Genomic DNA, 19,606 nt, shown 5'->3' with positions numbered 1-19,606 from the left:
TTTTGCTGTGAAGTAAACAATGACTGTCGAGGGATTTTGGGGTGATTTATCATCAGTTCACATTTACATTTAAAAAAACAAACAAAGAATTACTTGCATCATTGTTACTGTGCTCCATATTAGCTTTTAGTCTGAAAAAAAAATGGCACCAAAGTCTAAAATGGAAACAAGCTGTTCTTTTAAAGGTTAAGGCCACTTCAAAGCTACTTCTTGGCCATATCATCTGCCTGCTCTCTGATTCAGTGTTTTCCAGAGTGGTTTATTCATTTAAAGTGATGTAGGGTTGTGTTGGGTTTTGTTTGTGGGTTTTGTTTTTTTTAAAAAAAAGGAATGGTTGTTACTAGGTAAACTTTTTTACTCTTTTAAATTTGTTCAGCGGCCTGGTTTACAGCATAGTCCTACAAATGGTTCAACTTGCACAATTAAAGGGGTAGCAAAATGCAGCATGAGGACAAAGAGAGGGATGAAGTCTTGTGCTAATGTCCTTTTATTGGATTAAATTCTGTTGAGCTATACTGATTGTCAGGGCTTCATCAGTGTTACTAGTCAGCTGTTGTGGCTACAGTGCACACCTGCAAGTAATTTAGGAGAAATCATAACTTTATTCCCTTGAGGAAGAAATAGAGGATTCTAATGGCTTGTAGAATGGTGTCTGTTATATGTATGTGACATCAGGTCTGTACAAAATGCTTCTTAAAAGATAGGTAGGGATCTAAGAAAAGCTGGAAGTTACTTAAATATCAGCCCGGTTTGTTAAATATTAACTCTTTCATCACAGCCTTTCAAGATTGTTGGTTTAAAGGTATATAATGATTCCTTGCTATTTATTATGTCTCAATCGACAGCTATGGGAGCTTAGAAGGTATTGTGCCTTAGATAAGAGGGAGTCAGAGTACAGTTGTTTGCCTTATTTGCAAAAAAAGAAAGGGGCAGATGATACCATTTATTTTGTTAGCCTGTCAGTTCCGGTGGGAGCTTTCTTCGCTAACCTAATGCTTTGTTTCTTCTACACCAGTCTTTTGAGAATCTTTCTGTGGAGTCTGGGGGTTCGCTGCATGAAAGGGATGATATTCAAGGTAGGTCATTCCTTTAATATCAATAAACACCATTCCGTATCTGTGTTTTAATCTTCTAAAACGTTATAATTAAGTTGCTTGGTCACTTTTACACCTATGCTACCATTAAAACTTCACTGTAAAAAAATTTGCTACTGCAGAGTTTTTATGCTTTTGTGAATAACCAACCTGGGTTGCTTTTCGGGGGGAAGAACCACGAAGGCCTGAAGCACTTCTGTATGTCATTGTATGATTGGTGTTTTCTTGGGTCACTTTCTTTTAAGAAAGTTATGCTGACCATATGACTACTCCAGATAAAATACTATGACCCTTTAATTTGTTCTAAAACCTCTGTCAGTCCTATTTAGAGTCAACTAGCATTAAAGACCAACTCAAGATCAGAGCTGCTTAAGCATTCACAATTGGCTAATACTGGCTTTGCTCTCAGTGTGTGGTCATGTCTAAAATTCACTTCTTTGTGTTCGATGCTTTATTTTCAGGACATCTTCGAGCAGAGGAGGTTGATAGCATGCTCCTAAGGAATGACAGTGGAATTGACATGGCTCTGTCCTATGCTAAAGCATGGTCAAAATATACCAAGGATGTAGTAGCATGGGTAGAAAAAAAGCTTAGCGTGGGTGAGTGGCTCTTTCTGGCATTTAATCAGCTTTGTCATGATGAAATTAAATCTGTTTTCAGGCCTCTGTGCTGCAGACTGTCAATAATGTGATTTCTAAATTAGTAGCTGTTCCGCTGAAGTGGACAAAACTATTGCACGTTTCCTATAATTACAGGCCTGTAACAAAGTGAAGGTGGTCCCCTCTGTAACCTGTGTGTTAGAGGAAGAATGTAAAAAGCATTTAGCATGTGGTACAACTGTTAGTGTAAACAGTAACTGTGAATTTTTTTAACAGAAGTGGAGTGTGCTAAAAACTTAGCAAAAATGGCTGAAACTGCTAAAGCTGTTGTTGGACACCAGGTGAGTACATCTTAGGGGCTTTATTTCAAAGTCTTGAATATGTATTCGATGCCTTGCCCAAAAGTGAAGCTTTGGGGATGTTGAGGAATGGGTTTTTAAGTTCATACAGAACTGATTTATACTGTAAATCACTGGTTAAAAGATCTGCTGTATTTTATGTCTTCCCATCTCCTATGGAAATTTGGATATATACATTTATTTTTGTTGAAACTGCAGAATAGCCTTACAGTTTTCAAAACATGCTTTTGTGTCTCTGATATCTTCTGTGCTTTGTGATTTAGACTTTTAGACTTCTCTTTTAGATTGTTTTCCTAGTAAAATGAAAAGTAGCTGAGAAATTAGACATTTTCTACATTTATACCGAACTCTGACTTCCACACACACATAAATACCTTGCTAAATGTAATTGAAAATCTTTCAATTATACAGACGTTTAGAATGTCAGCATGTCTCTACCTTACCTAGAACATTAATGTTTTGTTGTGTGTTATTTTAGGATTATATGCCATTCCAATCAATATTCATTAATGCTTTTCAAAATGATATTGAGAACAATCAACTTTGGCAACAAACAGCTGCTGCTCTCCAGTCTAACAAATTTGTGCAGGTAAGCTGAAAGAAAAAGACCAAGATATTATTTAGGTTTTTTAAAAATTTTTTAACAGCACAGATTATTCAAAAGAACAAACTTGCAGCCTATAAGCCTTTTATGTACTCTATTAATGTTTCCTGTCTAGCCTCTTCTTGGAAGGAAAAATGAGTTGGATAGACAAAGGAAAGATATCAAGGAGCTTTGGCAGCGAGAACAGAAAAAAATGGTTTGTATTTCTTTCATATCTAACAGTGTTATATCAAAAATTCTTCAGAAGGACAACACTTTCAAACTAGGCTGTTATGCACTTAAATTCACATGTAGCATCTATAGGGCTTATTGGATGTAGTATGTAACTGTCAGTTTCATGACATACCTGTATTTGTAAGAGGTTATCTTTCTTATGACTATGTACTTTGAACTGCACGGTACAGACCTGTGCATAACAGCCTCTTTAAACATCACATGCACTGGAAAATTAAAATTATTACTACTCTTACTTTTTTATTGTGTTGCATTCTGCAGCAAGAGCTGGAAGCGGCTCTAAGAAAAGCGAAGTTGCTATATGCGCAGCGTCAAGATGAGTATGAAAAGGCAAAATTCTGCACTGCTCGTGCTGAGGAGGAACATCTCTGCTCTAGTGGAAGCTTTGTGAAAGATTGCAGCAAGCAACTGGAAAAAAAACGAAGGATAGAAGAGGAAGCTCTTCAAAAAGTAGGAGGTTTTGTTCTTTGCTTTTAAAGTTAAGCGTATACTTGTTTTACTCATGCTTTCCCAATGGGGAGCATTTGAGCAAGTGTTCTGTTCATAATTCTTAATTTTAATCATGCTGTGCTCTTTCAGGCTTTTATCCTAAATGGGAATTTCCAATGACAAACAACTTGTGTGGTTTTTTTTTCTTGTTTCTGGTATCAGGGCCAGTAGCCCATCAACCCTTTATACCTGTGTTTTCTTTAGGCTGAAGAGGCTAATGAACACTATAAAGCAAGCATGGCAGAGGTTGAAGAAAAAAGAAATTATTTGGAAAGCTTTAAAAGTGATGTCTTAACACAGCTTCGGGAGCTTATTTACCAGTGTGATCTTACTCTTAAAGCTGTAAGCATGCTTTTTAAAATAAGTCTGGCACAGATATATAAATATTGTTAAGCCTAAGAGAAAGCCCGATCTGTATAGTGTTAACTGTTTAAAATAGAAAGTTTTCAAAGGACAGAGGTCAAGCCGATGGAAAAAGAAGGAAAACTTTGAATATGTCTGTGGTGTTCCTTTCTGTTAAGATTTTAAAAAAAAGGAGGGGGTGGGGAAGAGTGTTACATATGTCTTGAATGTTTTGGGGTTTTTTGAGCTGTTGCCTTGCAAGAACCCTGACTACACAGTTCCTGTAAAATCTCTCTGAGAATATTGATGGCAATAGTGTTACTTGGTTGCTTAAGAGTACAGCTCCCATTCCCATTATTTTCATTAGTGCATTAGCGAAGATATTTGGCTCAGGCACAAAATGGACATTAACACACTGCATCATGGAGCCATTAAGCTTGATGACAGTCTCAGTTACTACAGGATCCATTGCAGTTAATTTAATGTGTTAATTTAATGAGTGTAAATAAGCAAAGGATTGTCAAAATAGTGTATCTACGTATACAGGCTTTTAAAAAAGCTTTCAGAGCATATTATGCTAATAGATATGTACTTTCTTTAGATGATACAAAGACAACTTAATGCTGGGACAGGGAGGGAAAATTAAAAACCAAACATCCACCCCTCCCCTCCCCAAGCAAGCCAAAACCCAACCCGTAAGACCAGTAGAAAGCTAAGATGAACTTGTCAATTCAAGTATATCTAAATTGCAAACTACTTTGCAACCCCAAAGCTGAAGAAGCAGCCATGCTGTGTCCCCTTCCCTGGTCTATGCCTTGTGATAAAATATTTTTGAAGTGTTATGTCATTTAACAAGGAAAGTGTTCAGTTAATCAGTTCTGTTGGGACAAGGAGTTTTGTCCATTTCTTGGAGAACATCGGAGTTTGGAACTCCAACTGCTTACTTCATCATTGTAGTGGTGACTAAAATTCCCTTGAAAGTGTGAAAAATGCCTTTTCGGCAGCAAAAAACTTTGCAGTTTAGATTGATCAACCCAAAGTGGGAAGCCATTGGAATTGCCTTTGCTAAATGGACGATTCAATAACCCAGGGAGAAGACAAATACTAGTTTCTATACGACAGATGAAGTTTTTGCATTTGACTTTCAGGAATCTTGCACAAAGTCTATTCCTACAAAAGTTACTATATTCTAGAATTTTTCTAGTATTACTGTTTAAATAATTTTCTGTTGGGATATTAATTCGGGTTGAGCAAAGTGCAAGTGAAAAATCTAGTAAATGATCTACAAATATTGAATTTTTTTTTTTTCCTCCCAACAGGCAACAGTTAACCTGTTCCAGCTGCAGCATGCTCAGGTTGTATCTCTTCCAGTTAATTGCCAGTCGCTCTGTGAGAGTGCCAAACTCTATGACCCTGGTCAGCAGTATTCAGAGTTTGTGAAAAGTTTGCCAAAGGAAGGTATTCCTATTGAATCAGGTTCTTTTGAAACCCAGAGTTCCCAGGTTGACGGGTGAGTCCCAAACTACAGATGGCATTTGCTTGGTTTAGAACAAAATGCTAGGCACACATGTTGAACAGTAAAACATTTTTGGAGAAATGAAATGAATCCTGGTGTTTTACCATGTTTTACCATTTAATATTTCTTTGACTTATCTTTTGGTAGATTTTATATAATGTTAACACTAAAATCTGACTTTAAATTCTGAAGCAGAATGTCGTTTTGTGTAATAAGACTTACTAAAACATTGACAATTGTGCAAGGATTTACTTGTTACTACTTTAGTGTAGATGCTGGTTAGTCTGAAAAATATAAATCTGGAACTCTGTAGTGTGGTGTGGCAGTAGTATTTGATAATCAGTTTAGAAATTCTGAGGAGGTAATTTTCCTCTTCTGCATGTCTTGCTGCTGCAGTACCTTTCATGTTGTTTACATTTGGTAACTTTTTGGCCTGAAGTTTTGCTCGATTTCTGTCTCATGCTATGTGACTAAAAAAAGTTAAGTGTCCACATGTCCCTATGTTATAACTTAATTATTTTTTTCCAACTTGTGTGAAATGGCAGTTTTTACTGTTAAGCTATTAAAGATACAGCTAGTATGGAAGTAAAGACTACAAGACAAAAAACTCCTGTTGTCAGTATGCCAAATGCTTTTCCGTCTTTAAGCTGTTGTAAAATAGTCATCTTGGCACTAAAGCACCAGAATATCCATTCCAATCTGTGTGTTTCACAGTTCTACAGGAAAGTGTCGTCATCGTGTTTCAAAAGGAAACTAAATACAAAAAACCTAACGCTTGAGTCAGACTTCTACCAACAAAAGCCAGGAAATTCAAAGTTAAAGCCGAGATTCTTAGTTCTTGTCTGTAAATTTCCTGCCTTTTAAGACTGATTTAGGCTATACTCATAAACTTTGACTTAGGGGGATTTAACTATGCAGCTCCCTGAGAAACTGATGAGCATGAAATTTCAAACTCTGTGTGTGCTCTCCCAGCTATTTACTGCTTAAGATTTATAGGAGTGTGTTTTTTATCCTCCCCTCTCCCCACCTTTTGTTTTCTTTGACATGGCCTTGTGATTCTTCGCGTACTTGAAGTGAAACATTTTTTATTGTTTAGATTTACATTTATTTAAGGGACAGTAGCTTGGACAAATGCGGATTTGAATATTTTCAAGTCTTTATTTCCTTCAGCTGGATAGGGTAGAGCTGATTCCTGACTGCTAAACTTGCCTAACAGGCCATTTTGTCCACAGGGTGCTTCAGTATTTTACACTAATTACTGTTAACAATTTTCTGTCCTTATCTTGAGATCAGATTTTCACAATGGACTGACTATAAGCTCTCTGGCAGCTTGAATGTATTTTCTGTGCTTTTATGAAAGTACAGCATTTTAACACCTATAAGTTTATAAGTGAATGGTCCTGATGGTTGGGCAGAGAATCTTTTGGACGAAAGCATAAAACTAGGATGCAATAGCCTCTGAATTATTCTGATCGTCAGCTGAACAGATCTGCTGTTTTTTCAAAGTCTGCAAAATAATGGTCATAATACATTATTATTTCTTTTTAATTTGGGCTTTAATAATTACATATCAAGTATGTATGTTCATGAACAGCAATTAAACGAAGCATTTTTAGCACCTAGTGATAAAAAAAAAATCATTGATTTTCATTTAATTCTGTCTCATTCGCTCTTCAAATTAATTTCTTCTTTCTGAAGGGTTTTTGACAAGCAATCAGCCAACAGTGTCCATACGTCACACGGTAACTTATCTCAGTGTTCAGGAGATTTTCCTGCTCAGATGCTAGATGATGTGGGAAGCCCAGTTTATCATCGTTCACAAAAGATTGGAGAGAAGAGATCTTCCAGCAGCACCGATATCCAAGGTAGTTTTCTGTATTTTGTCCGGAGTTCAGTCTCTAAATAAAAATACCAGAAAAAAAACAGGTGCTTGATGTCTCACTATCAGAACTGTTGCACTGAAGGGCTTGAAAAAAATGTATTTTGAAGTTTGAAGCCTATAAAAACAGTTATGTACTTCAGCATAAGGACAAATGGAAAACTGCCTGTATGTATACCTACATTCTTTGACAAGAAAGCTTGAGATGCCATTCAAACAGCAAGTACTGTCAAGCTCAGTGTATTAAACTATTTCAGTTAATTTCAGCAATTTAAAATCCATTGCTTTTGTAAATGCTACATTGATTTCAGATCTTTTGTGAAAGCACAAGTATCAAGTTTCTGAAATTCATTTGCTTACGTCCTGAAGCTTTTACAGGCATATATGCTGTGGTTTTTTTCACAATATTGCACGTTCGTGTAGCTTTTGCAATATTTTCCTATTTTTATTATAATTATAGCTAGTCTTTTAATAAAAAAAGAATGTAATTTTGTCCTTGACATTTGGAATTTGTGAACTTTCTTTTCAAAAGCAATGCGTGGGCCACCACCATTCAGATCGTGGTCAGTTGGCAACCAGAGTGGAGGAATGTGCAGTGATTCTGAAAGTGCAGGGGGAAGCAGCGAGTCACGATCCATGGATTCTCCGTCTGCTAGCCCAGGTACTGCTACACTAATTTGAAGTCTTTTCTTTGGACTATTTTACATTAATGAAGGCATCATTGTTAGTTCAGGAAGTGTTGGACAGAGCCAATAATGAAAATGAGCAGTTGGGTGGAACTGATACATACAGCTTCCTGAAAATTTTTTTCATCTGCTAGGGGATTTTAAAAGACGACTTCCCCGAACACCTTCCACTGGTACTATGTCATCTGCAGATGATCTTGATGAAAGAGAGCCACCATCTCCTTCAGACTGTGGTAATGTTGTTTCCATCCCTGAAGTCCCCAGAAGATGCTTTTGTTGTAGAGTGTGGTTTTTCTTTTCAGTGTGCTTAAGAAAAGTACATGAGCGAGGCCGTGGTTACCAACAGCATTGTTTTTCAATACAGTGTGCATCCACTTGAGGTCGAGAGCTGAACAATAATGTTCAGGTCATTTTAATGAAGCAGTGCAGAATTGTCTTCATACATTTAGATTAACTGTGTGGGCAGCCTTTTGAACGTTTCTAGTGTTTTCACCCTCCTGAGGTAAACATAAATGATCCACTAACCATTCCCTCCAGACATTTGCATTTTAAATTAGCTGCATGGCACTGAGGTATGTAAGATCACTTCTAAACTTTGAAATGAAATGCACAGATACTGAGAGTTGGTAATTGTCAAACTGGAAAAAAGTGGATCCAAATGTTTAGGCTGATAACTGAGATTTTACACTTTACAGCTTATATAACCAAATTTGGTCATGTCTGTCCCAGATTTGACCAGACAATTCCTAATTTTTAAATGAGTTTTGACTGTATAAAGACAATGTTGCCACAGGTACTGAAACCTGAATAACTGGATTATCAGAAATAGTTCTGTGGGATGTCTGTAATACTTACAAACTAGTTCTGAACTATTTGTGGCACTTGCTCAGTAAAGCCTTTAGGAAATTCTTCAGTTAGTCCTTATCTCCTAAATATATACTTTGCCTTCTAGGAATGAGCCTGTGGTTAATAACACTAGTGAGTTGCTTGAAAAAAATTGGTCACAAAAAGCACCAGTTGCTATTCTGTTTTAGAATCTTCTAGAAAATATTTTTGTGTTAGCATAGGAGACTGAGAAACAATGATTCTTTTTTATTTTGTATGGGTTCTGCTGTTGAGTGTGTTCATTCTTGCCTGCTGCAAAGTGTTCCTTATTAAATATTTCTAAAATGCAGTCCAAACCATAATGTCATCTTTCATCTTCTAATACAGGATTTTGAAATACAGAGAATGAAACTTTCATGAATAGTTGCCTGAAATGCAGGGCAGTTGAAATTAAATGTCCTTGTATTTTTCACATGCATTAATACAGAAGAAAACTGAAATACTTGAAAATACAAAACTGATTGTTTGATTCAACTTTTGTGTAAGATTATGTGATAGTTAATGTGTCCGTTACATGAACTGTAGCATTTGTTTGCTTCCTTGTGATTGAAATGTTATTGATTACTTTGATAGTTGCTATTATTTACAGAATTATGCGTTCTGCAGCACAGTTCTAAAAAATCAGAATAAATACTCTATCCGAAAAGTAGATATTAGAATGACTGTAACAGAGAAATTCTCTCCAGGTTTAAATGATCTGACATCTGAAACTGCAAATTCTCCAGGACCTTTTAGAAACGCTAATATGTCCAAAGCAGCACAAACACACAAACTACGGAAGCTGAGAGCTCCATCTAAATGCAGAGAATGTGACAGCTTAGTGGTATTTCACGGAGCTGAATGTGAGGAGGTAAGTTGAAAAATAGTTTAAATTGCTGCTTGGGATTTGTGTAATCAGGAGTTTTGGAAACTTGCATTGTTTTTCTGTATAAAAGTACGGACTTTGTGGCTCATAGAATCATCATTAACTCAAAGCAAAACCACAACAGACTAATAAATCTTTCCTTTTGTTCACGTATCGGGTGACAAACAGCAGAGACATTTCTTATGGCATGAGATTGTATCAAAACGTGCTTTTTTTCTTTTTCCCCTCTCGCCTGTAGTGTTCTCTTGCATGCCATAAAAAGTGTTTAGAAACTTTAGCTATTCAGTGTGGACACAAAAAACTTCATGGAAGGCTTCACTTGTTTGGAGTGGAATTTGCCCAAGCTGCTAAAAATGTTCCCGATGGCATTCCTTTCATCATCAAAAAGTGTACATCAGAAATTGAAAGCAGAGCACTGAATGTCAAGGTATGCTCAAGTTTGTTTATGAACTTATGTGTGAACAATCTTTGAAAAAAACCCAAAAAAATCTCTTAAGATGTTACTGTTGTACTGTTGGTGTCATCTGTGTTTTACAGTTGCCTTTCAAATTAAAATAGAGTTATGCTGGTCTTTTAATTTCAGGGCATCTATCGTGTGAATGGAGCCAAATCAAGAGTTGAAAAGCTTTGTCAGGCTTTTGAAAATGGAAAGGATTTGGTCGAGCTCTCAGAACTCTATGCACATGATATCAGCAATGTTCTCAAGTTGTATCTCCGCCAGGTATGTACTTGAGGGGTCAGATGGAAAACCAAAGTAGTGTAGTATATTTCTTGAGTATAAGAGGAAAAAAAAGTCATTTTCAGCAGTCTTGCAGCAGAAGATTAAATGAGTGTCTTGTATATTTGCAGTAAGCAGCTTTATTTTCACGTGGAGCCTCTGACAGGGGCAGGGAAAGCTGTGAGATTACTGACTGCTGGTATTACAGTCTGTATTCCACATGGGCATATAATGTCTCTTTAAATATTACTACCATACACAGAGCAAGCTTTTGTTTATCTGCTTGTAGTGAAGCTTTAATTTCTAAAACCTTTCCGGTTACTGAATTTGCCTGTCTTATGTGAAGTTTAAAACATTCCCATATTCTTGCCTCCTCACACAGACAGATGCTAATACATTGCTGTTCATATGTGCTAGCAAAAATTTCACGAAACGCCTATAATTGTCATGAAGATGTGTTCATTATGGAGGAATTATCCATCTTTTTCTTTCAAAATGGAGCTTTAAAGCTTCGTGGCTGAGTTTTCCAAAACAGTTTCAGTATGTACCTGAAAAAATGAGGCTGGGATGTTGCCTAGTGACATTACTGAGTCACTCTGAAAACTTGTTAATCCTGAAAGGAATAATCCTTAGCTGCATGGTCCTGTCCTCGTCCTTACACTGGCTGTTGGAGAAGAGCATTCCAATCCTATGATCATCACCATTAAGTTAAGCACTTTTGAAAAATTACGAAGATGTACTCTGCCTACTTATTCAAGTGAAAAGGTAGCATATTGTATGCATAATGCTGGAGTACCAGTTTGAGGTACTGTGCTGTGTTTTGAATAGTGCTCATAATTTAAAAAATAAGTCAAATAATATGTTTTCGTCTGGTCTTATTAATTCCTTTGTAGCTGATTTGTTGGTGTGTTTTTTTAGGCAAACTGGCTCATTTAAAATGCAGGAACAGTGCCAGAAACATGCAGTTAAGACATTTTTAGACAGAATTCTGAGTTAAACCCTATTTGAAACTAATTATTAAAATGAATTATTTGGAGTTTATCTAATCTCCCTACATTTTGCTGTTAACTAAGTGGGGCAATGCAAATAGCCAGGTCAGGTTTGAGGTTTTTGTCTTTTTTTGTAATTTTTTTTTATTATTAACATATATTTTCATACTGATGGAATACTTAAATCGCAATTAGAAGTGAATGTTAGGTAGCCTAAAATCCAATTTAAAAAAAAAGAAATATGGACCAAACTTGATACCACATGTAACATACTATTAAAGACTAGAAAAATAAATAACTGCTCTATTATCATGGTATTTCTGCATATGCAGTGTAACACCCTCCCTCATAGCAATCACTGTCTTGAAATCTGTGCCTGTATGATAAATGGTCAGTCTTGAAGCTATTTCAGGAAAGGGCTAGCAGAAGATTTCTGGAGAAAGGTGGGAAGAGTGGTTTTGTTATCTGTGGCTGGATTTGACAAATTGTAGTTTGAGCTAATGAACAAGAATTAAACAATGTCATCATCTAAGAAAAGACGCTAGACCAGACAAACTTGAAGAAGAACAGGAAAGAAACAAAGAGGTTAAAATTCAGGCTTGAATATGTTTCTGAAATGTTCTTATTTCTTCAGCTTCCAGAACCCTTGATTTTGTTTCGGCTTTACAATGAGTTCATTGGACTTGCAAAAGAAAGCCAGAATGTTAACGAGGATTTGGATGCTAAACAAGTTAGCCCCAAATCAATGAAAAGACAGACAATCTGTATTGAACTGAATAGGATCATCATTAAAATTAAAGATCTTCTGAAACAACTGCCTGTACCAAACTATAACACTCTTCAGTACCTTATTGGACACCTTCACAGGTGAGAAAAGACTTTAAATGCAAACTGATGTTGAAAAATAAACTGCTACATGCTGCATACTAGGGAACACTTGTACCCTTTTGATAACTGTAGAGGAGGAAGTCACATATGCCTTAGAAGACATTGTTCTATTGCTATTTCTTTTTCCAATGTAATGAATTCTCAGGTGAGAGAAGAATATGAAATGGAACGAAAGATGGGAAAGAGCTGAGCTCCATTATTCTCGTTTCTCTGCTAGTATTGGGGTTGCCAAGTAGTAACTAGTGGCAGCTGCGGGGACCTAGGTGTGATTAAAATCAGTATATGACCCAGACAGGGCAGTCATTTGGTGGCTATTAACAGAAAATTGAAACTCGTATCATGTCTGTTAACCATTCTCCAGTTGTGTTTCACTTTCTTGCCCTCCAAATGCTGGATTGTATGATGATGTGTGATTAGGATGTGCCAAGCTGATGACTACCAATAACAATGGGTAGTATTCGGCCACAGCTATATTATTACTTAGAATGAGAGAGATGATCTTTTCCCCCAACCCCAGGAATGCCAAATAGCCACAAATAACATTAACCAAATAGGACATAAAAACACCCTCTGTGGAAAGTGCTTAGTCCAAGCTGCTGTTAAACACAGTCTGCGTTGGAGATTCTGCCTGCCTACCAAACCCACCTTCAGTTTGTTGTTGTCTTTTAGCCTCTTCAGACATCAGATATTATTTTGATGTCTAAAACATTTCTGAAGTAGTAAAACCCTCTAACTCTTGGGGCTTGGGTGTTTTTTTCTTTTCCCCTCTTTATGCAGGGTTACAGAACAGTCTGATGAAAATAAAATGTCAGCCAGCAACCTTGGCATAATATTTGGCCCAACTCTGATCAGGCCACGTCAAACAGATGCTACAGTTTCTTTGTCATCACTTGTGGATTACCCATATCAGGCCCGGGTAGTGGAGCTGCTCATAACATACTATGAAAAGATATTTGATGTTTCATTGAAACCACTTCTGACTACATCTCAGTCTGAAGAAACTGCCGTTATAGTCAGAGTTGCTTTATCAGCAGAAGAGAGGGAGCCACAGCAGCAGAGGAAGTCGTTTGTTGCTGTAAAGGAAGTGAGTGACTTTTCTTGTGCTGCTGCGATGTCCTGAGCTTTAACTTCTGTGTCAAATGCTGCAGCGTTCCAGAGCACATCTCTATTAAATCTTTGTGGTTCTTTTTGTTAAGAAGTGCCTTTCTTCTTTCTCATTTACTTTTTCTGGGACTTTTGTTAACAGGGTATTATAGTGCCAAGTGAAAGCAGAGCTTCAGAAATAGCTGCATTGGTTTTGGAATCAAACAACAGCAAGAATGCAAAAGAACAAGTAGATACATCTGTAACTGGTTAGTGCGCTTTTCTTAGGTCTTGGGGTGGGTGAATAAGCAGTTACGGATGCATTAGATTATCGTGCATGCAGCTCTTGAATTTAGACAGAAGCAAGTGATAAAACCTGCTTATTACTGCTTGATATACTGTTTATCTTTGTAAGAGGAACAGAAAATTAAATATTTCTAAAGGCTTTCAAGAAAACAGTTTATGGAACCAGAGCTTAAAGTATTTGGTCAGAGAATACCACAGTGTTTTGGGTTCTCTCTTTTCTTAAAAAAAAAAAAAAGAAGAAAAAAAAAAAAAGATAATTATGCTGTGATTATGGATTTCTGAAATCCACTATGATGCTGCAAACCAATATCCAGCATTTCACATGTTTTGACCATTGTTTGCCCCCAGAATGTGTGTTGTTGCCACTCACTGGAACTAAACCAGAAGGCTCTGGGAAGAGTAATTCTCTGACAGAATCATCAGCTACCAGCGTTTTGGATATTAATACTTCTGCTCAAAAAAAGCCAGGTTTGCTAACCTAACTATAGCTCTTGTATAAGATTTTTTTTTTTTCTGTTTATCTGCCTGTGCTACTACAGTGGTTTGTTTTTAATGTAGGTATGATTTAATCTACTTTATTTAGGAGTAACTATACACAGTCCCTTTTAATTATACCGATTTTCAGCTGGTACTACCAGTTCAGTCATGTTGCGTACATTAACAGTGCAACCTTCTGAAACATATTAAAACTGAAAATACTCAGGGATGGGAAAGCACCAGCCAAAAAAAAAAGTGCAATGTCTCTTTGCCTGTTTTTTCCTTAGTGTCTTCCTTGGTTATACCTGTACAGTATGTGTTTTACTGCTATTGAAATGCTAACATTTGGTTAGAGTAGGATAATCCTAGTATGTATACAAGGTATACCTAAAAATTGTTATCCCATTCAAATGCCAGCTGTCAAGGGATCATTAATAGAGTTCATATTCTGTTGGCAAAAGTCTTGCTGACTTCTCTTTATACTTGGTGCAAAGATCCAGTCACAATTACTTGTGTGTTTCTAGGTGATGCTGTGAGCCCAGCTTCAGAGAGAGACAACGATTCATTTGTTTCTCTAGGTGAAGACAGCTGTAAAATTAACTTATTTCCTGCAAAACCTAACCGTCAGATTACCAAAGTTCCATTGCGGATTCCAAGGACAAAACCAGCTACTCGCCCTGTGAGCCTACCTGTGGACCGAATACTTCCTCCATGTGTTTTGAATGAAAGAAATTCACGAAATGCAGGAGCAGTAAGTCCAGAGAAGCTTGGCAGGAGCCCTACTATTGAAGAAGTTTCAGAGGTGAAGGTGCTCCCTGCTGTTAATACCTGCTGCAAACTTCCTTGTTACAACACCCAGATGCTGCGAAAAACTTGGGACAAGCAATATAAGCAGTATGATATCACAGCAAGGACAGCAATGATCGTGACTAATGCGCCTGAGAAGAACCGAGCACTTGAGAGTGGAACTGCAGGTGCCTTATCTTCATCATGCAGCATTGGTAACAATTCAGCTAATGCCATTCTTCCTAGTAAGCCATATTCTGTTTCTGTCAGGTCAGGAAGGACAGCAACAGAAGGGAATGGGCCTGATGCCAATCCTATTGCTGCCTTCCGGGCACCAAGAACATTGCAACCACCCCCAGGGACATTTTATAAACCACCCTCTAACAAATCAAAACAAAATGAGGAGGGTTCTTCTGCTAAAGCTTGTGCACCAACCAGTGCTAGCTCTGTGCTTCACCAGGAAAATACTGTGAAACTGGCTAGGAGCTCTGCACTTCCATCAGGTGATCCTGAACAAAACATGAATGAACAAAAAACTAGCTCAGAGGATGGTCACCCCACAGATCTGAAGCCTACATACCAGAGACTGAGACCAAAAAGGATCCAAGAACTGGAACACAGGGAAGCTCATTTTGTATAGGGTGCAAATTGCTCTTGGACTGTATGCAAATTGTTGATGTTGCCAGTCAAGGCTTCTCTTTGCCCCTTTATCCTTTGCCTACCCTTGAGAATCCCACTTTTGTGCCATATTGGAGTTATTTTTATATATGCAGCATTTTAAAAATGGGGGGGGGGGGGGCGGCTGTGGAATTTTGAAGGAAATAAGTCAAACTTCTTGTAATTCGGTAGCTTTTCATAAAGATTTAATGCATTCCCAGTCTAGATATAGCTAATGGGTTCATTGAATAAGACACTGAGCTTCATTTCATTGTATGGAATGGAGCGCTTATTCATAGAGAAGCAACTATTGCATGTAGCAGTGAAAGGAGCCATTTTTCATAATAGACATTATAGTAAAAATGGAAGGTTTAATGTTCACTGTGTAAGCATAAACCAAAGCTTCTGCTTTGCTCTGTAAAAGCATTTGTTCGGTTTTCTAATCTATGCAATTAAAGCTTTGCTCCTGAACAGACTTACGTACTGGCCAGCATGGCCCATACTTATGTATCATATGTGTATATTTTAGGCATACGTGGTTATTGGTTGCCAGTTTTCTATGTTGTCACTTTAATTTTTTTTTTTTTTTTTTTTTTTTTTTTGTGTACAGCAAGGATGCACTTACTGAGCTTTACTATTCAGAAACAGCGATCAATCCACATCTGGCTTCTTGTGTAACTTAGCGAGTGGGGCAATGTGCACAGCCTGTTTCATTTGGATGCCCTTCTGGAGAGACTGGCAGTTGCAGTGGTGCTGTCTTTCCCACTGGAATGGAAAGGCAGTGGCTTGCTTGCTATAGATCAGTTTCACCACTTAACCTGGTGTTAACTGAAATGAAGAGCATTGTTTCCAAGTTTCAGTGAAAGAGCTGAAAATAACCAAAAAATCTGCATTAGTAGGTGCATCTAATGGTTTTCACTTTGTATTAAATGGTTTTTATGTGTACACTGTGTTGTATTTGCTTTAAAATATATTAACTTGTTAACATTTCAGTGACTATGGCTTCTATATCTGGATTTCTTCTAACTTATTAAAATACAAACACTTGGCCTTTGCAATAGTATAGTGCTCTGCTGCATCTGTCTTCTGGGGATGGGAGGCAACACGCTTTTCTTAATGAGATTACAATTAGCTTGACTTTTTCTCACATATGATAGAGTACAGTTATTTTAGCATGGTACTTGCTACTGATAGGCGAACCAAAAGGGCTCCCAGAGGACAGGAAAAGCAAAGAATCACTTTTCTGTTTTTATAACATAAAATATACTGGCCTTTCCTACTCTATTCCCTTTGCCCTTCTTCCCAAAATATCCCAGATAAAATCCCATGCTGCACTCAGTGGGCATAATCTGATTTTGTTTTCCAGAACAAAAGACACTAAACTCGCAACACTGAACTTCTGATAATTCCTTGTCACATTTCCATGGAAGCATGGCTTGCGCTTTTGGCAAAGGCCACACTGCCACTGGACGGTTCTGGCCATGCCTGGAGCCGTTTCTTGGTTGAGCTGCCTCATGCTGTAGCAAAACTAAAGATACCAGATGCTGTTATCTGCCCAGATTGGTTTTGAGTTGCAAAATAAAATAAGAGGAGGGATAAAGGCTTCTTGGCATAGATGAGAGTTTGTTCCACTTTGAGAAGTGTGGGGGACACACACACACACCTGGTTAATGAGCAGAAATAGTGTTAATGAAACATTACAGGCTTTGTTGGAGACCCTCACAGCACAGCTGTGAAAGGCTGGTGCTGCTCAGTACAGATTAGGGCCACAAGATGGCAAATTAATTTGTGAACTACCATTAAATCTATTGTTTCACTATAAGTGTTTTAGCATGTGGCTAGCACTGAATATGCTAATGGCTTAAGAAATTGTAATAGAAACTGTTCCTCTAGTTGGATGGAGGGTCTCCAGTACTCCCCAGAGCAGGCTGCTGAGATGGACGGTTACAACAGCGTATACTCATTGGTGAGAAACAGACAAATGCTTCTTAACCAAGCCACAATACCAGTTACTACTGGTTGTTACCATATTGCTTGTTATATACCATCCACTTCCATGTTTTGCTAGTGTGAAAGGTTTCTGCTGTTTTAAACATGCTTCAGGTCTGTCTTCGGTGTTTCCCAGAGCTGGGCAGCTACCGGTGGGCTCGGCCAGGAGCGGCAGAGCGCAGCGCCCTGCTGCCTGGCTGCCTGCATGGAGGAGTCGGTATCTTGTAAAACTGGGCTATTTTATGAAAAATCATTACCTTCAGAAGATGAATTATATGTGTCCCTGCTTTATAATGTCTTGGACTCTTTTTACACAATAGAAGTGAAGGAGCAAGTACACTTCTTTTGAAATTAAAACCTTTGAAGCATACTGAAGAGTTGTGACCCTGCTACCCAGCGTGGTGGTACCACGGGAGGGGCGGCGGCGCAAGGACCCCAGGGTTCTTCTGGAACCTTCCCACCGTACCGCTGTGTGACTTCTTAATTTGTACATGTTTGTAAATGCTTGCACCTGGACGTCAGGGCTGTGTTTTGTTCGGGATGGTACCCTGAGGCCTTCCGCGCCGTGTGAGGGAGCGCCCCGGCAGCGGCGGCCGCCTCCCGCCCGCGGCAGCGTGAGGGGCCAGGCGGCGGCGGCGGGACGTGAGCGGCAGCGGCAGCCCAGCCGTGCGCCTGGCGGAAAGGACTGCGGCTTTCTTTTTGACTGGAGATGTTGCTAATGGCCCCTATTGTTTCCTTCGGTTCTGATGCAGATCTCCCGAGGTCTTGTGTTTGAAATTGCTTCACCCCGGCCGAGTTGCGGTGATCCCAGCCGCCTGCCCCAGGTGACAGGGCTCTGGGTCATGCAAAGTGCCGGCACCCTGCGGCTTGCCCCCTGGGGAGAAGACCTTTCTGTGGCAGGTTGCTTGGTAATTGCGTTTTCTGAACTCGTAACGCACTGCCTCATCCCTCTTAAAGCTTTGGCAGAGTACCGACTTCGGCAAGCCGCTGACCTAATTAGTCGTGACAGCTGTTTGTTTAGCGGGCCCCGAACGCTACCAGAACTGCCCTTCCGAGACCGTCTTTTCACATACGGGGTTTGTTCAGAGCTGAAGAAATGCCTTCAGAACTACCAGCCTGCTAGTACAGGCTTTATTGTGCTTCTGCTGGTCATGTGGGATATTGGGGAGGATTTTTATTGAGGAGTCCTTAAACTCGCAGATTGAGCTGTTCTGCATCAAGCAGGGGATTAAAACAATCTCCTTACAACTGAGCGGTGTTGTTCTGCAGGCGCTAACTGCATCTGAGGTGTTTCTGTGCAGCCAAGCTGAACATTCCTTCAGAAACCTTTATCTTTCCCATAGCACAGCAGTGCTCACACAGGAGGTAAGCTTTTCTGGTAAGTTTTCCAGTTTTTTATTGCTTCTATTTAAGAAGTCCTTGTATTGCTTGCAAATCCATGAATTCTTCAGCTTCTGTAGTGTAGCAGAGGCCTAATGGAGGTCATCTGAAAGCTGACACAAAACGCTCTGCAAAGGCAGTTAGTGTGCCTTTGCCAACACTGGTAGCTTAGTTCAGAGCACGGTTTGTACTTCCTGCACGCCACTGTGGTTCGCAGTACAGAGTGATCTGGGAACACACAAACCTGATTCTTTTTGGGTGAGACTGAACTAGAACATTGTGCTTCAGCAGCGAACCTGATGTGCTGCAGCTGCTGATGCACATTCAGCCCGCGGGGCCAGACTGGAGCTCATGTGAAGTGACCCCAGACACGTAGTGTGTGGGTGCTGGGTCCTCAGCACTCACTGCTTCACTATACATCTTGTCTTTACTGGGCCATCCCACTTGTCAGTGTATTCATAGATTTAATATGTTGGGAAAATGGGACAAACCATTTCAGCCTTGCACTGGGCAGGGTTTGGGACAGGAGGGGGGTGTCTGGTACTTGCAAACAATGCTATTTTGTATAAAGATGGAAATAAGTTTCACGGGAGGATGCTTTGGATACAAGCCTTTCTGAGAAAGTAAAATGTTCTACCTGCATACCCATTTATCTTTGTAGAAAGAAGAGAGTTTTGTTTCTAGTTCAGAGATGCATGGGATTCTTGAAAAGTGTTTTCACTCACAGGTAGAAGAAAAAGCCATCCTAAATCTTCCAAAATGTAAAATGTTTGAGGAAGGT

The 19,606-nt window shown here is 38.8% G+C and overlaps 1 protein-coding gene across 5 annotated transcripts in view; it reads left to right on the top strand.

Moving 5' to 3' along the window:
• ARHGAP29 (Rho GTPase activating protein 29) overlaps window positions 1-16,453 on the top strand; it is a 53,440-nt gene extending 36,987 nt beyond the window's left edge. For 2 of the 5 annotated variants that reach the window (XM_075424952.1, XM_075424956.1), the window contains 19 exons: window positions 1,016-1,076; window positions 1,556-1,693; window positions 1,970-2,034; window positions 2,531-2,641; window positions 2,772-2,852; window positions 3,152-3,340; window positions 3,584-3,721; window positions 5,041-5,231; window positions 6,936-7,102; window positions 7,649-7,777; window positions 7,937-8,035; window positions 9,374-9,537; window positions 9,791-9,979; window positions 10,136-10,273; window positions 11,894-12,126; window positions 12,925-13,231; window positions 13,394-13,499; window positions 13,885-14,004; window positions 14,538-16,453. In XM_075424952.1, coding sequence (XP_075281067.1) covers window positions 1,016-1,076; window positions 1,556-1,693; window positions 1,970-2,034; window positions 2,531-2,641; window positions 2,772-2,852; window positions 3,152-3,340; window positions 3,584-3,721; window positions 5,041-5,231; window positions 6,936-7,102; window positions 7,649-7,777; window positions 7,937-8,035; window positions 9,374-9,537; window positions 9,791-9,979; window positions 10,136-10,273; window positions 11,894-12,126; window positions 12,925-13,231; window positions 13,394-13,499; window positions 13,885-14,004; window positions 14,538-15,439 — 3,528 coding nt within the window. In that variant the 3' untranslated portion in view covers window positions 15,440-16,453. The remainder of the gene's footprint in view (window positions 1-1,015; window positions 1,077-1,555; window positions 1,694-1,969; window positions 2,035-2,530; window positions 2,642-2,771; window positions 2,853-3,151; window positions 3,341-3,583; window positions 3,722-5,040; window positions 5,232-6,935; window positions 7,103-7,648; window positions 7,778-7,936; window positions 8,036-9,373; window positions 9,538-9,790; window positions 9,980-10,135; window positions 10,274-11,893; window positions 12,127-12,924; window positions 13,232-13,393; window positions 13,500-13,884; window positions 14,005-14,537) is intronic. The other 3 variants (XM_075424953.1, XM_075424954.1, XM_075424955.1) reach the window with 3 other exon arrangements.
• The last annotated feature ends 3,153 nt before the right edge of the window (window positions 16,454-19,606 follow it).

This window comes from Opisthocomus hoazin, chromosome 6 (assembly GCF_030867145.1).
Source record: "Opisthocomus hoazin isolate bOpiHoa1 chromosome 6, bOpiHoa1.hap1, whole genome shotgun sequence".
Taxonomy (NCBI): Eukaryota; Metazoa; Chordata; class Aves; order Opisthocomiformes; family Opisthocomidae; genus Opisthocomus; species Opisthocomus hoazin.
The sequence above is the reverse complement of the archived record's forward strand: the minus strand, read 5'-3'. Positions and strand labels throughout refer to the sequence as shown.